This window comes from Podarcis vaucheri, assembly GCF_965113315.1.
Source record: "Podarcis vaucheri genome assembly, chromosome: 16".
Taxonomy (NCBI): domain Eukaryota; kingdom Metazoa; phylum Chordata; class Lepidosauria; order Squamata; family Lacertidae; genus Podarcis; species Podarcis vaucheri.
This window is the reverse complement of record NC_138754.1, coordinates 3120471-3137141: the sequence shown is the minus strand read 5'-3', so window position 1 is coordinate 3137141 and position 16671 is coordinate 3120471. Positions and strand designations below refer to the sequence as shown.

General features: G+C 51.7%; 1 protein-coding gene across 3 annotated transcripts in view; it reads left to right on the top strand.

The window, feature by feature from the left end:
- Positions 1-16671, top strand: part of CGN (cingulin) — a 66850-nt gene that overhangs the window by 14417 nt on the left and 35762 nt on the right. For 2 of the 3 annotated variants that reach the window (XM_082202056.1, XM_082202058.1), the window contains exons 2-4: positions 11353-12567; positions 14157-14257; positions 15111-15180. In XM_082202056.1, coding sequence (XP_082058182.1) covers positions 11383-12567; positions 14157-14257; positions 15111-15180 — 1356 coding nt within the window. In that variant the 5' untranslated portion in view covers positions 11353-11382. Of the gene's footprint in view, positions 1-5533; positions 5998-11352; positions 12568-14156; positions 14258-15110; positions 15181-16671 lie in introns of those variants that run through there. The other variant, XM_082202057.1, reaches the window with a different exon arrangement.

Here is a 16671-nt window from a genome sequence, read left to right as displayed (position 1 = left end):
ACGGTGACACGGTTGTGTGATTGACGCCGTTGTATGTCCACTGTATTCGGTTTGGGCTTAACACTAGGTTGAAATACAGTGGTACCTCGGGTTACATACGCTTCAGGTTACAGACTCCGCTAACCCAGAAATAGTGCTTCAGGTTAAGAACTTTTCTTCAGGATGAGAACAGAAATCGTGCTCCGGCGGCGCAGTGGCAGCAGGAGGCCCCATTAGCTAAGGTGGTGCTTCAGGTTAAGAACAGTTTCAGCCTTCTGGGAAATGATCTATAACGAGTTAAAAAAGGTGTTTAAGTACACCTTCCCCAAGAAACCGGAGGCCTTCCTTCTGGGCATCGTCGGCCAGAAGGTGTTAAAAAAGGATAGAATCTTTTTTATGTATGCTACAACAGCAGCAAGAATCCTTATCGCTAAGCATTGGAAGACCCAAGATTTGCCCACACTGGAGGACTGGCAGACGCAATTGATGAACTACATGGAACTAGCCGAGATGACTGCAAGGATCCGAGATTTGGGAGAAGAGGCAATGGAGGAGGACTGGAAAAAATTCAAAGACTATCTGCAAAAGTATTATAAGTTATATGAATCTTAAGATGCCGTATGACTTGGAATGTTAGCCCCAGCAACGAAAGTTTAATTATTTATGAAATTGGATAATATTTATGAAAGAATCAAAGTTTAAATGGGTAAAAATGACAATATGTTATATTTTTAGAGTAAATGGAAAATAAGAGATTTAAACTTAAACTGCAATTGAAAATACAAAGAAACACACGAAATAAGGTTATAATTTGCTGATAACTTTATTGTCAAGAATGCACTATGTGGGAGATGTGGGGAAGTCCGATGGAAATCTGAAATAAGTTGTTGAAATGGTTGTGATTTTCTGTTTTTTTCTTTCTTTCTACTCTTTATGTTATTTCTTTTTTCTGTTTTATCTGTAATTTGGAAAAAAAATGCAATAAAAATCATTATAAAAAAAAAAAGAGAACAGAAATCGTGCTCCGGCGGCAGCAGGAGTCCCCATTAGCTAAAGTGGTGCTTCAGGTTAAGAACAGTTTCAGGTTAAGTACAGACCTCCAGAACGAATTAAGTACTTAACCCGAGGTACCACTGTATGTATTGCATTGGAGACCTTAATATGTTTGCTATTCTGTGCTTTGATTGTGTGTGTGTGTGTGGGGGGTGTATTTCAATGGAAATTGTAGTTTGTGAACTTGTAAATTAAAATCACTGATATTTTTAAAGTTTGCAGTACTTCTGCAATACAGTGACTAAATTTCCAACAAAAAATACTTTACAAAAAACTGAGAACATCACACGTCATTATACTTGGCTGAGCCAACACCTATTTTTTCATAAATGTGGTTGGTTGTTTTGCTTGTACAGGAGTCTCCTGCGATAAGTTAGACCATTTTCGCTGTGCTCCAGATTAAGTGCACTCATAAGTAATCAGAGGTGATTTTTGCAACTTACTATTTTTGCTGCAGTAATCAAATTGGTTTCTACCTCTTGATCTCTCTGTTTAAATATCCAAGCAGGAATATCCTAGGCTCCGTTGGCAAATGGGCTCCTAATTTTGGAAATAGGAGTCGTTCCCCCCAAAAGTATGGAGCATCTCTAGCAATTATCCGTCTTGGTTTTCAATTTGCTGTACAAAATCAACAACAAACAAACCAGATGGAAAGCGAGATGAGGGGGTGATTGGCCCCAGTCGCTGGAGGATTTGCTTATGCACTTTTTGAAAATCTGCATGCTTTGGATCGCTGGTTGCCGATTAAAGGTAAAGGTACCCCTGCCCGAACGGGCCAGTCTTGACAGACTCTGGGGTTTGTGCGCCCATCTCACATCTATTGGCCGGGGGCCAGCGCTGTCCGGAGACACTTCCGGGTCACGTGGCCAGCGTGACAACGCTGCTCTGGCGAGCCAGAGCCGCACACGGAACGCCGTTTACCTTCCCGCTGGTAAGCGGTACCTATTTATCTACTTGCCCCCGGGGGTGCTTTCGAACTGCTAGGTGGGCAGGCGCTGGGACCGAGCAGCGGGAGCGCACCCCGCCGCGGGGATTCGAACCGCCGACCTTTCGATCGGCAATCCCTAGGCGCTGAGGCTTTAGCCCACAGCGCCACCCGCGTCCCCCGGTTGCCGATTAGGCGGGAGGAAATCCTGAATATGTGCTCCTGGCTTTGTGCCGACAGTACTGAACTAGATGTGGTGATAGATAAGCCAGCTTTCTATGTTCTGGTTTAAGTCAAAACCATGAGGACTAGGATCTTGAGTCTGTTTAGTGGAAGGACAACAGTTCAGCGGCAGATCTCCCGGTTCGATGTCCAGGTGAGGCTGGCAGAAGCACCTGCCAAAGCCTGGAGGGCTGCTGCCAGTCAGGGCACGCAGTGCTGAGCTTGACGGAGCAACGGCCTGACTGCTTGAAAGGCCGCTTCCTGTGCCCATGTTTAAACCAGCCATTTTTGTCCGTAACCACGAGGACTGGAGTCTTGCATTATTCCTGCCTGAGAAGGGCTGTAGCCTCGTGGTGGAACATCTGTTTGCATGCAGAAAGTCCCAGGTTCAGTCTATCCCAAGTTAATAATTATAATAATTATAATTTATTATTTATACCCCGCCCATCTGGCTGAGTTTCCCCAGCCACTCTGGGCGGCTTCCAACTGAATATTAAAAACAATACAGCACCAAACATTAAAAACTTCCCTAAACAGAGCCGCCTTCAGTTGTCTTTTAAAAGTAAAATAGTTGTTTATCTCTTTGACATCTGGTGGGAGGGTGTTCCACAGGGTGGGCGCCACCACCGAGAAGGCCCTCTGCCTGGTTCCCTGTAACCTCACTTCTCGCAGTGAGGGAACCGCCAGAAGGCCCTCGGAGCTGGACCTCAGTGTCTGGGCTGAACGATGTGGGTGGAGACGCTCCTTCAGGTATACTGGGCCTTTGAGGCCATTTAGGGCTTTAAAGATCAGCAACAACTCTTTGAATTGTGCTCGGAAACGTACTGGGAACCAATGTAGGTCTTTCAAGACCAGTGTTATATGGTCTCAGCGGCCGCTCCCAGTCCCCAGTCTAGCTGCCGAATTCTGGATTAGTTGCAGTTTCCAGGTCACCTTCAAAGGTAGCCCCATGTAGAGCGCATTGCAGTAGTCTAAGAGGGAGATAACCAGAACATGCGCCACTCTGGCGAGACAGTCTGTGGGCAGGTAGGGTCTCATCCTGCGTACCAGATGGAGCTGGTAGACAGCTGCCCTGGACACAGAATTGACCTGCGCCTCCATGGACAGCTGCGAGTCCAAAATGACTCCCAGGCTGTGCACCTGGTCCTTCAGGGGCACAGTTACCCCATTCAGGACCAGGGAGTCCTCCACACCCGCCCACACCCTGTCCCCCAAAAGCAGTTCTTCTGTCTTGTCAGGATTCAACCTCAATCTGTTAGTCGTTAAGCCTGGGAAATGCTCCTGCCTGGGCATAAAGCAGATCGCTAGTTTCCTCAAAAGCCCGTGGATTCTCATTAAAAACAAGTAAATCATGCGGAGCTGAAGTCATGAGTCTGTAGCCGGGGAGGGTCAGAGAGGCTTCACATTCCTGCGGCTCTCGCTTTCCCAGCGATTCCGAAACCACGGTGGTCACTTGACCAGGTCCATCGGCGGGTGGGAGGGTGGAGGTTCCTGGCAGCCCCCCTTCCCCTCTCCGTTTGCTGGGCCCAGGGAGTGAATGCCAGCCTCGGACGGGCACCTGACTCACCTACTCCTCCTCCTCCCTCCGCTGATACAGAGCTGGCGCCTGCCCAGCGATTGTTGGACGGAAACTGGCAGCCGCGTTCTGCCTGGCTTGCTTGCCGTGTTCCAAGCCCTGTCCGCGGCCACGTCGGCTGCGTTTGCAGGAAAGCAACGGCCTCCTCCGTGTCAGATCTCCCGCCGCTGCTGTTCCTTCTGATCAGAAAGGTGTGTGCTTCAGCCAAAGAGATGCGGGATTTATTATTATTATTTTGGCTCAGATTCTGAGAGCTGCTTTGGAAGTTTGCTCCCCTGCCCTGCCTCCGTAAATCCTGCGCACTCGTTTCCCTCTGGTTGGTTGGCTGCTGTGAGAGGAGGATACGGGACTTAGACGGGCCTTTGGCCGGATCCTGCCGCCGCCTCTTGTGTTCTTGCCATCCCAGCTGGTGGGACTTGGAGCCCAGATGTCCACAGAGTTCCCACCCCCAAGTCTAAAATAAGAATTTAAGCTATTCCAGCGCACCGTGCTTCTTGCAGTAGCCAGTCAGATGCCTCCCAAACAAAGCAGAGCATGATGGGAATATCCCGCCGCTGCTCTTTCCTCCCAATATTTGGGGGTAGCCTGCCTCTGGACCTGGAAGTTCCATTTTACCCTCACATTAATAGGCAGCGACAGATTTTTGTGGTTTTGATTAATCCCTCTTTCCCCTTTTTGTTTTTTCAAATGTAAGCTAGTGGACCTTGTCGCCGGGAGTTCCACAGATAGGATTCTTCTTTGTGTGTTATTTGTGTGTGTCAGGGGGCCTGTAATTCTAGTCGAAGAGACAAAAGCTTTATTCACCCTCTCCTGTTTTTCTTCTCCTCAGCATGTGTGATTTTTATAGACCTACATTCCCCCACCCCTTAATTTTCATTCCATCCCTATCCCCTAAACCGAAATTCCTCCCACATCCCATTCTGAGGGACATGTTATATAATCAGTTTTAGTCCTTTAAAAGTGTATAAACCACTTTGGCCAAAAGGCAGTGAATACTTAATAAATAAATAAGGTAGCTGGCTCGTTCCGCTGCATTCAGTTTATTTCATCTTTAGCCCACCTTTTTCTCCAACGAGCTGGAGGTGGAACGCACGGTCCTGTCTTGCCCCTCCTCAATTGATACCCACAACAGCCCTGTGAGATAGACTACGCTGGCCGAGGCAGCGACCGGCCTCCAAGGTCACCCCTGCCAGTGATCTTCATGCCAGAGTGAGGATTTGAACCCTGGTCTGTCCCAGCCTGACACTCTTAACCACTATGCCTCCTCTCAGCACGCAAGCAACATCCTTATCATGTCTGACAACCGTCCCCTCTCTCTGCAGCAGAAGCTGTTCCGCGTGGGACAGCAAATATTGTCTCTCAAAAACCTGAATCCCCAAATCTCATTTTCCACACCGCCTCCTCCTTCCTCCCGCCACCCTCAAACCCCTCCTGCTCCTCCTCCTTTCCCGATCTGTGATCAAACCACATGCACACAAACACACACCTTCCAGCTGATGTTGCAAATTCCGCATCCAGCCACCAGCCAGCTCCATTCGCTTGCCTGCCTTCCACCCCCCAGAACACCCCCCTCTTGCCCAGGCTGTTTCTGATGCCCTTCACCCCTGCCTGGAGAAGGAAGAAGACCCCTTTGTGCTTGTTTTCCTGGCTCTTTTGGGAAGCCTGCGTCCAGGAGCAGGCAGGACAGCGGAGGGGAGAAAGCAGGAGAGATAAGTGTTCCAGCTGACCGTTGGCTCAAGGACATCGCTCTCTCTCAGCCAGCCAGCCGGCCAGCCAGCCAGCCCCTCTCCTCCCCACGGCTGGCCGGGAAGCGTGCCTGATCTGCGGAGCCTGCAGCAAGGAAGGAACTGGCCGGCGGGGGGGAAGTGGGGCCGTTTGGCTCTCCCTCTCCCTGCTCCCCGCCTGCCGTGGAACCGATGCCACGATGCAGCCCAGACACGCCGCCACGTGCCGCCGGCGCCGCTAAACTGCCACCGCATTGCACTGCGCTCAAAATGTCAGGTCTCGCCGCCACCCGGACGCGAGCGGGTCTGCGGGCCAGCCAGGTTCCCACGGCGTTCGGCCACGGAGGACGCTGGCTGCCTCTTTAGCTGCGTCAAACTTTTTTTTATTTGCTTATTTCTCTTCTCTTCCGCACACACCCCTGTCCCTTTCTGGATGCACTTGTAACCCCCTCCTCTTTTCGGATTGCTCCAGTCGCAGTGAGTATGCAGCATTAATCTGGCGGGCTGCAGAAAGCCAGGTGGGTTGGATTGCAGAGCAAGTACCCTTTTGTTTTTACGCCTTCCCATTCGGCTCGGCAGCCTGGCAGCTGGTGACGGACACAACGTTGGCAGCCCTGCAGCGGCCGATGAACACAATGGTACCCCTTTCTGCCGCTCCCCCAGCGTCTCTGCTCGCGAGGTTCTGCCGGTCCATTTCCCGCTGACACTGCGTTATTGTCGTTTTGGTTTTTTTTTTAATTGATGCTCTTGACGGTCCCTGATCGCGCGATGCTCTGCTGGAGTTGAAAGGAGCCACTTTCTGAGTGAGACTCTCGCGAAAACAATCGCTTGTATTGTTCCCGGCTTCCCTGATAAACCTCGCAAGCCCCCTCTCCCTTGCAGGCTCCAGCGCCCTTTGAAATCCATTTCTGGTTTAAAGGTAGCGGCTTCGTTAGGCTGAGCAAAAAGGGAGCGTGCCGGCTGGCCGGGGAGCTAAGAGTGCGAGGCAGGAAGTTTCCTCCGGGAAACGGTGAGCGAGAGATTTCCTCAAGCTGTGAGCTGTGTTGGCCAGTTTCTCCATCTCTCAGAATGCTTAGAACGTGGGGAAACGATGCTGGATCAGGCCAAAGGAGGCCCAATCTCTCCCAGCATCCTGCTTTCACAGGGTCAACCAAATGCCCTGTAAGGAGGCCACAACAACTTATCATAAGAGCTCTCTCTCCCCTTCTGTGGTTTCAGAGGCATTGCTGGAGGCAAAGCGTAGCCATCATGGCGAGAAGCAATCAGTAGCCTTGTTTTGGTGTTGTTTAGTCGTTTAGTCGTGTCCGCCTCTTCGTGACCCCCTGGACCAGAGCACGCCAGGCACTCCTGTCTTCCACTGCCTCCCGCAGTTTGGTCAAACTCATGCTGGTCTCTTCGAGAACACTGTCCCACCATCTCGTCCTCTGTCATCCCCTTCTCCTTGTGCCCTCCATCTTTCCCAACATCAGGGTCTTTTCCAGGGAGTCTTCTCTCCTCATGAGGGGGCCAAAGTCTTGGAGCCTCGGCTTCAGGATCTGTCCTTCCAGTGAGCACTCAGGGCTGATTTCCTTCGGAATGGAGAGGTTGGATCTTCTTGCAGTCCATGGGACTCTCAAGAATCTCCTCCAGCACCAGAATTCGAAAGCATCCATTCTTTGGCGATCAGCCTTCTTGATGGTCCAGCTCTCACTTCCATACATCACGACTGGGAAAACCAGAGCTTTAACAATAAGGAGCTTTGTCGGCAAGGTGATGTCTCTGCTTTTTAAGATGCTGTCTAGGTTACCCTCCGCGAATTTGTCTAATCCTCTTTTAAAGGCACCCAAGTTGGTGGAGACATCAGGTGGCATCCTGGCACCTCCAGTTGGTTGCAAGGGGCCGGTGGCCAGGTGCGAAATGCCCCTGTTGCCTGGCTAATTTCGAACTCTGCTGGACATGGCAGAGGTTGAACCACGGACCTCCTTACTTCAGAGCATGTGTTCTGCTCCTGAGCGACTTCCCCATGCGCATGTGCTCCCAGGGCACACCTGGCCTGCCCCCAAAGGGCTTGAGCCATTCCTGGGTGTGAGGCAAGCTGCCCTAATGCTCCTGAGGACTAGAAACCTAGGCTGATTTAGAGGCATGGATGCTCCCCGCCCCCTTGAGACGCCCGCTGCTCACCAAGGCAGATGAGTGTACCCACGAAGGGCAGGTCTGCCAAGTGCGAATCGGACAACAACCTGCAATTATTTGGCCGGATAGGTGGAGCGATGCTGTCTTGGCAAAAAAGTACTCTGGGATGACACCCTCTGAATGGTCCTGCTGTGTAAATAAAAATCCTGGGTTGCTTATGCATTCCTGACGGTGAGGTCATTCTGGCAGGGCTCTCATTGGAACATCTGGTTGGCCACTGCAAGAACAGGATGCTACCCTGAACCCCTTTGGCCTGATCCAGCAACCAGGCTCTTCTGGCATTCTGATGGAGCCTCTAAATCCAGCAGCAGTCTATCCAGATTTCTAGGTTCTTAAGGGCATTTGGCCTGATCCTATACAGGATCCTCTTACGTTTTTATTTCAGAATTTCACAGGGTGGGTGGTCTGGCCTCCCACACTTTCCACCCATTTTACAGACATGGACGACTGAGTCCTTGCAGGTAGTCCCTGTACTGGGATTTGCACCTTGGTCCCCAGGTTCCGCTGGCGCTATCCACCCATGCTCTCAGTCTCCTTGCATTCCTGCATGGCGGCAGATTCTGACGGCAGCCGGGTGTGTTTTTCCACCTGAAACGCTTGCAACCTGCACTCTGCCTTGACCCGATAAGAGCGCTTTGCATATTTATTTGTTTTTCCCTGCTTGCTCCCCCATCGTAAAAGGGAGTTGCCGGCCGGGGCATGTTGTGTGGAGGTGAAAGTGCAGCTTTGCTGCTGGTCTCTGAGAGTGGAACTAATCCCTGAATGAATGCAGGGTTTTAAATCTCTGGCCAAGGCTGTAGCTCGGCAGCAAGAAGGTCCCAGGTTAAATCTCTGACATTTCCAGGTATTTCCAGCTGAGACCATCCCCTGCCTGAAACCCTGGAGAGCTGCTGCCAGCCTGGGCAGGCAGAACTGGTCGAGGGTGACCCTGTTTAAATCCAGCCTTTGGCTCAGAACCATGCGGACGCGGATCTTTTATTTTGAGGCTCAAGGGTAGAGCGTCTGCGCTGCGCACGAGGCTCCAGGTTCAGTCCCCAATGGCATTTCCAGGTAGCGCTGGGAGAGGCTGCCAGCCTGAAGCTGCCAGCCAGTGTGGGCAGTACTGAGCTCGGTGGAGTTGTGTTCAGACTTAGCGCAAGGAAGGCAGGTTCATAAAAATATTGAGAGCAGGAGATCAGGCAGCGGAGGATGGCGGCTGAGGAAATAATCTCAAAACCCAGGAAGTCGTTTCTCTCTCTCACCCCCCCCCCCGGGTTCAAATTTCACCTCCACTGTGAAACCTCCCTCCCCACCCACCCACCCACCCTCTAATCCACAATAAGAGGACCATACTGTCCTACCTTGCAAGGTTGTTGTAAGAATTTACATTATTTTCGATTTTTTAAAATAACTTTTATTCAAAATTAAAACAAAACACATTATCCAGAAACCTATCATCCTTATTCCCCCCCCCATTTTTCCTCCCTCCCCCTTCCTTCCCCCACAGAACCCACTCCCCCCACCCCCAACTTCCCTCAGTTCCAGTCTTTGATTTCTCTAAAAATGCTGTTTTCTGCATGTTACACAGTTGTATAAATCCTCAAAACTATTTAGCTGATTATTATCAATAAAAAGTTTGTGAATGTTTGTTCAAAACCTGCCAAGGAGTCCAGTTCGCTTTGTTGTGTCTTCAGATACTTTGTGAAGGGTTCCCATTCATCTTTAAAGTCACAGTTATCCTTGTCCTGTAGCTTGTATGTCAGTTTTGCCAGTTCTGCGTAGTCCATCAATTTTTCTTGCCATGATTCTTTAGTTGGGGTTTCTTCAGTCTTCCATCCTTGTGCTACCAGAACTCTCGGCGGCCGTTGTCGCATACATGAAGATGTTTTTCAGCTTTTCAATTTATTTCCTGCTGTTCGCCATAAACGATCTCAGGGCAGGTTACAGAAATTAGTAATGCAATATTATTTTAAAAATCCTGTTGAGTTGAAGTTGTGGTTATATACAGAGGTAGGATTTTGCAGGATTGGCCCCACTGCTCAGCCTCCTGGGACGTCTCCCCCCCAACCGCCTCATTAAAATGTGTGATGCACTTATATTGTTTGCTATTCATTCATTTATTTATCTGTTGCATTTGCATACCGCAGCTCCAGTGATCTCAAGGTGCTGCGTGCGGTTCTCGTCCAAACCCCGTTTCACCCTCACGACAACCCTGGGAGGGAGGTTAGGCTGAGACAGCCTTTCTTAACCTGCGGGTCCACAGGTGATGTTGAACTACATCTCCCATCACCCCTAGCTAGCAAGGCCAGAGCTCAGGGATTATGGGAGTTGTAGTCCAACAACATCTGGGGACCCACCGGTTGAGAACTGGTGGGCTAAGAGGTGGTGATTGGCTCAACCCCACTCGTCTGAGTCCTCCCAGGGTTTGGCTTCCTTGGAAGGAAGGGCAACAGTGCCTTTAGGATGTAGATATTCATATTTGCATATATATATATATATATATATATATATATATATATATATATGGGACGCGGGTGGTGCTGTGGGTTAAACCACAGAGCCTAGGGCTTGCTGATCAGAAGGTCGGCGGTTCAAATCCCCGCGACAGGGTGAGCTCCCGTTGCTCAGTTCCTGCTCCTGCCAACCTAGCAGTTCAAAAGCACGTCAAACTGCAAGTAGATAAATAGGTACCACTCCTGCAGGAAGGTAAACGGCGTTTCCGTGCGCTGCTTTGGTTCGCCAGAAGTGGCTTAGTCATGCTGGCCACATGACCCAGAAGCTGTACGCTGGCTCCCTCGGCCAGTAAAGTGAGATGAGCACCGCAACCCCAGAGTCGGCCACGACTGGACCTAATGGTCAGGGGTCCCTTTACATATATATCTATATCTATATCTATGCAGGTTTTGGTGTCTTCGGGTGTCTTCCCGTGTAAGAGTCGGGGTGTCTGGGCGACGTTTCGACGAGGTCTCACTCGTCATCTTCAGGCTGGTGCTTTCGGCTTCTTGTTACTGGAACAGAGCAGAATCTGGTGTTTGAGTTCCTATAAATACTGTTGAGGGGTGTGGTGTATAGCCTCCAACGTTCTGGGCAGAGAGGAAGTTCCTAGATTAGTGTGCCTTTTCTTCTTTTGTTCCTTAATTACTTGAGGGATATCTTGAGTGATTTCATGAGTGATATTCTGAATACCACTGGGTGGGTCATTAAGTGTAGATTAGTTGCTAAAGCTTTCGTGTCTTGACCTCTTGAGCTTGTGAAGAGTTTTTCTGAGAAGATGGCTGTGCTGCATTTAGTTGTGCTCTGGCTTGGCTTCGTGTATAGGGGCGAGCTGTGATTTTGTGCCTTGTGCCAGCCAGATCTGTGTAGGGATTGCAGGGGGGTGCAGCATCCGGAGGTGCCACTATAGTTTGGCTACTGGATGGAGTCTGTAATATGTCTGTGGAGAGGGTCTGGGTTTGGGTCTGGTGTGGTTGATTGGTGACGGCGTTCAGATCTATCTATCTATCTATCTATCTATCTATAGCCTGAGCCTAAGATGTAGGGGCTCACAGGTGTTAGCTAGCACAAGAACATCAGAAGCCTGCAGGATCAGGCCGTTGCGATAGGTAAAAACAAGGCCTGCATTATTCCAGCATTGCAGAGGCGTTGGCCTACATGACTCGCAGGGTCCCATCCAGGTCTATAATCTACGATTCTGAGCCTGTGTTCTCTCCCCCCTTTGGCAGGATCCTTTCAAGGCCCCAGACCCACCGAGGATGGACCACCACGTGAACGGCACCCTAGCCGAGAAGCCGGGCCCCATGGACTACGGGGTCCAGATCCGCTTCATCAACGACTTGAAGGAGCCTAGCAAGTCGCAGAAGATCCGCCCCAAGCCCTCCAAGCCGGGCTCCTACGGGGTGGCGGTGCGGGTGCAGGGCATTGACGGGCAGCCCTTCGTGGTTCTCAACAGCGGCGAGAAAGGGGGAGACTCCTTCGGGGTGCAGATCAAAGGCGAAAGCAAGTACGGGCCCCCCGCCCGCAGCCCCCAGCGGGAGGACTCCTTCCCTGCTTCCCCCGGGGCTGCTTCGTCCTCCAAAGACGCCTCGGGCTCCTTCAGCTCCGATTCCGACCTGCCGGAGAACCCGTACGGGGCCAGGCACTCCCGGCACGGCTCCCGCTACAGCACCTCGGACGAGGAGCCCGGCCCGCGGCGGACCCCGAAAGCAGGCAGCTTGGAGGGGCGGCCCGCGCCGCAGCACCGCGCCGGCGGCTACCGGACACTGCCGCACAAAAAATCCTTCGGGCAGCAGCTGCGCCGGACTCAGTCACACGGCTCCTTGCTCGATCCCGAGCTGGACGAGCCTCTTGAGCCCAGCGCCCCTGGGGCCGGCCCCCTGGACACCCCCAAGCCCCTGCCTCCGGGGGGCACCGTGAGGAGCGCTAGCATGATGAACCTGCCTGGTCGCCGACAGCCCAGCCCCAGTGAGGACTCTGCAGGCAGCCTGTCCGGCCTGAGACCGGTCCGCAAGCCGGCGGTGGCGAGCTCCCCTGAGCCCGCCGCTCCGGCCGGCGACATCGACACCAAGCCCCTGTCCTCGGTGGACTCTCTGATCCACAAGTTCGACGCGAAGGCGCAGCAGCGGGGGCGGCCGTCCCGGAGGAACCGGCTCTCTCTGGACGAGCGGAAGCGGTCTAAGAGCCTTGATGGAAGAGTGCCTTACCATGACACGGCCGACGGCCGGGAGCTGGGTCCCGGGGAGCCCCAGGCGGGCTCCGGAGGAGGGGCAGGGGGCTCGGCGGCCGACCCCGGCCCCCCTGGAAGCAGGAGTCTCGGCAGGGCCTCTGGGCGGCCAGTGAACGGGCTGGACAAATCGACACTGACCCGGGAATGGGTCAATAAGAGCCTGGAAGCGCCAGCCTTGGGGAAGCAAGCGAGGAAATCACAGCCAGACCTGCAGGTGATTCTCTTTCCTTGTGTTTTTGTGGGGCTGTCTGCGCCAATTTCTCCTGGTGGCAGCCTGCGGGGCCCAGCGTCTTTAGAAACAGAGACCAAGGGGGCCCAGCAGGAAGGTAGTCCGTTCAGCACGCTCGTCTTGAGAAGGTTGCCGCGCTTGCTATCAGCTTGATGCACCTCCGTGGCAGAACAACTGCCGTGCGTGCAGAAGGCTCAGTCCCTAGTGGCATGTCTGGGTAGCGCTGCGAGGGTTCCTGCCAGAGACCCCAAAAAGCACCCGCCCATCAGCATAGACCTGTAACAAAGGAAATCCCCTGTGTTGCAAAAACAGACAAACTTTAAGCAATAGCGGGCAAAACGTGGCTAATAATGTTGTAACAAAATATATGTAATATAATAATAATTTATTATTTATACCCCTCCCATCTGGCTGGGTTTCCCCAGCCACTCTGGGCGGCTTCCAACCGAATATTAAAAGCAATACAGCACTGTCAGACATTAAAAACTTCCCTAAACAGGGCCGCCTTCAGTTGTCTCTTAAATGTAAAATAGTTGTTTATTGCCTTGAGATCTGGTGGGAGGGCGTTCCACAGGGCGGTTGCCACCACCCAGAAGGCCCTCTGCCTGGTTCGCTGTAACTTCTCTTCTTGCCGTGGGGGAACCGCCAGAAGGCCCTCGGAGTAGGACCTTCACGTTTACAGGGCCGAGGCCGCTTAGGGCTTTATATTATTATTATTTATTTATTTATTTATTTATTTATTTATTATATGCTTATTACTTATTTAAAGGTTTGCACCAACACTTCAAATTGTGCTTGGAAATGTACCGGGAGTCAATGCAGGTCTCTCAGGACCAGTGTTATGTGGTCCCAGCGGCCGCTCCCAGTCACCAGTCTAGCTGCCGCATTCTGGATTAATTGCAGTTTCCGGGTCACCTTCAAAGGTAGCCCCACATAAAGCGCATTGCAGTAGTCCAAGCAGGAGATAACTAGAGCATGCACTACTCTGGTGAGACAGTCTGTGGGCAGGCAGGGTCTCATCCTGCGTACCAGATGGAGCTGGGAGACAGCTGCCCTGGACACAGAATTGACCTGCGCCTCCATGGACAGCTGTGAGTCCAAAATGACTCCCAGGCTGTGCACCTGGTCCTTTGGGGGCACAGTTACCCCATTCAGGATCAGGGAGTCTTCCACACCTGCCCGCCTCCTGTCCCCCAAATACAGTACTTCTGTCTTGTCAGGATACAACCTCAATCTGTTAATTGCCAGCCACCTCCAGACACTCACACAGGACTCTCGCGGCCTTCCCTGCTTCCAATTTAAACGAGAGATATCATCTGCATATTGGTGAACACCCGTTTATAAGGTCCTGGGTTCAATCTTTGGCGTCTCCTGGCAGCATGAACATGTCCACTGCCCGAAACCCTTGGGAGCCGCTGCCCATCAGAGTGGTCAGCGCTCATCCAGATGGACCAACGCTGTTTCCTATGCCCTAGTCTAGCCCTGTGTCGTATGACTGGCAGCTGCCTTTTGAAAACACTGCTTCCCTCCCTCTCAAAAACGCTGGGGTTTAATCTTTGGGGTTTTCCTTCCAGCTGAAGTCCACCCCAGACCTCCTGAAGGACCAGCAAGAGGTATCTCAGCCCGGAAGCAGCAACCACACTAAGGAGCTCATCTACAGTATTCTGAAGGATGGGTAAGCCTTGGGGCGGGAGCAGAGGAGGGGCTGTGACCAGTCGGATTTATGGGGAGGGGCATGGAGGCAACTGCGCCTGGTAGATTGCTCCTGAATCTGGAAGCTCCATTTAGTCATCATACCCATTCATCGGCCCGTTCTTCACAAATGGGAGTTTAATCCCTTAAAAATAAAATAAAAAGAACTACTATTATTGCTATTTTATTTGAAAAGAAATTTCACAGGAGCAAATTAAAATATAATACGATGCACAGATGACTTATTTATTTGCGTCTTGCCAGTATGTGCCATATTTTAACCCTATCTGGTAAAAGGTAAAGGTAAAGGGACCCTTGACCATTAGGTTCAGTTGTGGCCGACTCTGGGGTTGCGGCGCTCATCTCGCTTTACTGGCTGAGGGAGCCGGCGTACAGCTTCCGGGTCATGTGGCCAGCAGGACTAAGCTGCTTCTGGCGAACCAGAGCAGCGCACAGAAACACCGTTTACCTTCCCGCCAGAGTGGTACCTATTTATCTACTTGCGCTTTGACGTGCTTTCGAACTGCTAGGTTGGCAGGAGCAGGGACCGAACAACGGGAGCTTACCCCGTCGTGGGGATTCGAACCGCCGACCTTCTGATCGGCAAGTCCTAGGCTCTGTGGTTTAGACCTCAGCGCCACTCGCGTCCCTAACCCTATCTGGGTCTGCTGTAAAAAATTTTGTAAATGTTTGGATTACATTTTAGGAGCACACAAACATACACGGGGCTTTGTTGGATCCTATTTAGAATAACAGGATCTGACATGCTGGCGGTTTTCATTCTCAGCTGGGCTGGTGGGTTTGATTTGTTGTTTTAACGTTTTTGTCACTTTCAGAAACACGGAAAGCGACGCCGCGGTGAAGAGAAAGACCAACCTGGTCTTCGAGAAGGTCCAAGCGCTATCCGTAAGTACCTGGCGAAAAACGCCATGTGACAGCTGTGAGACAAAATCATTTCCTCCTTGGCGTGATTCCTGCCCTCTCTCTGGTCGATGCGTCCCAGTTCTTGGGTTGGGGGCGAGGTGGACACAAGGACAGACTACTGAACCCACATCCGTTCCGCCGGGATGCCAGTATTCCTGGGCTTCTCCCCAGAACAATGAGGACTAGGAACTTGCCCTCGGGTTCTCCTGAGCCTGAGATGGTTACGGTTTGTTTGATTGTGGAGATTTATTTACTGTGTCCTTGGGAGACCATGCCAAGGAGGTCTCGAGGGGATTAAGGGAAAGGATAGGCCTTAAAAGCCTGCCTTTTAAGAAAGGAATAGCTAAGATCTGCGTTAATCCCAGTGCACACTATACAAAGAACATAAGCAGAGCCCAGCTTGCCAATGCCCCATCTAGCTAGCATTCTGTTCTCACAGTGGCCAGCCACTGTGGGAAACCCAAAAACCGGATTTTCCCAGAGTTTCCATTTGTAACTGCCTTCCACCAAGCAAGAAACATCGTTCCTTGAGACTAATATTGTCTGCTAAGCTCTGATGGACAGGGTCTCTGGCTGAGAAAGCCTTTCTCTACTATCGGCTGCTAACTGGAGACGCCAGGAATCTAACCTGGAGCCTGTGTGCAATAATAATAATATAATAATAATTTATTATTTATACCCCGCCCATCTGGCTGGGCTTCCCCAGCCACGCTGGGCGGCTTCCAACAAAACACTAAAATACAATAACCTATTAAATGTTGAAAGCTTCCCTAAACAGGGCTGCCTTCAGACGTCTTCTAAAAGTTTGGTAGTTATTTTTCTTTTTGACATCTGGTGGGAGGGCGTTCCACAGGGCGGGCGCCACCACCGAGAAGGCCCTCTGCCTGGTTCCCTGTAGGTTTGCTTCTCGCAGGGAGGAAACCGCCAGAAGGCCCTCAGTGCTGGACCTCAGTGTCCGGGGAGAACGATGGGGGTGGAGACGCTCCTTCAGGTATACTGGACTGAGGCCGTTTAGGGCTTTAAAGGTCAGCACCAACACTTTGAATTGTACTCAGAAACGTACTGGGAGCCAGTGTAGGTCTTTCAGGACCGGTGTTATGTGGTCTCGGTGCCCACTCCCAGTCCCCAGTCTAGCTGCCGCATTCTGGATTAGTTGCAGTTTCCGGGTCACCTTCAAAGGTAGCCCCACATAGAGCGCATTGCAGTAGTCCAAGCGGGAGATAACTAGAGCATGCGCCACTCTGGGCAGACAGTCTGCGGGCAGGCAGGGTCTCATGGTGCAAACCACGAGCTCAGTGCAAGAGTCCCCACTCTGTTATACAAAACCTCTCAGATCCGATCCCTGGTATCCCCAGCTAGACTGGGAATCTCCCCGCTGCCTGAAACCCTGCTGCCAGCCAGTGTTGGCAATGCTGAGCTAGACAGGCCCAGTGGCTTGTATTAAGTTAGCTTCCTCCCCCCTTTAAACCAGCC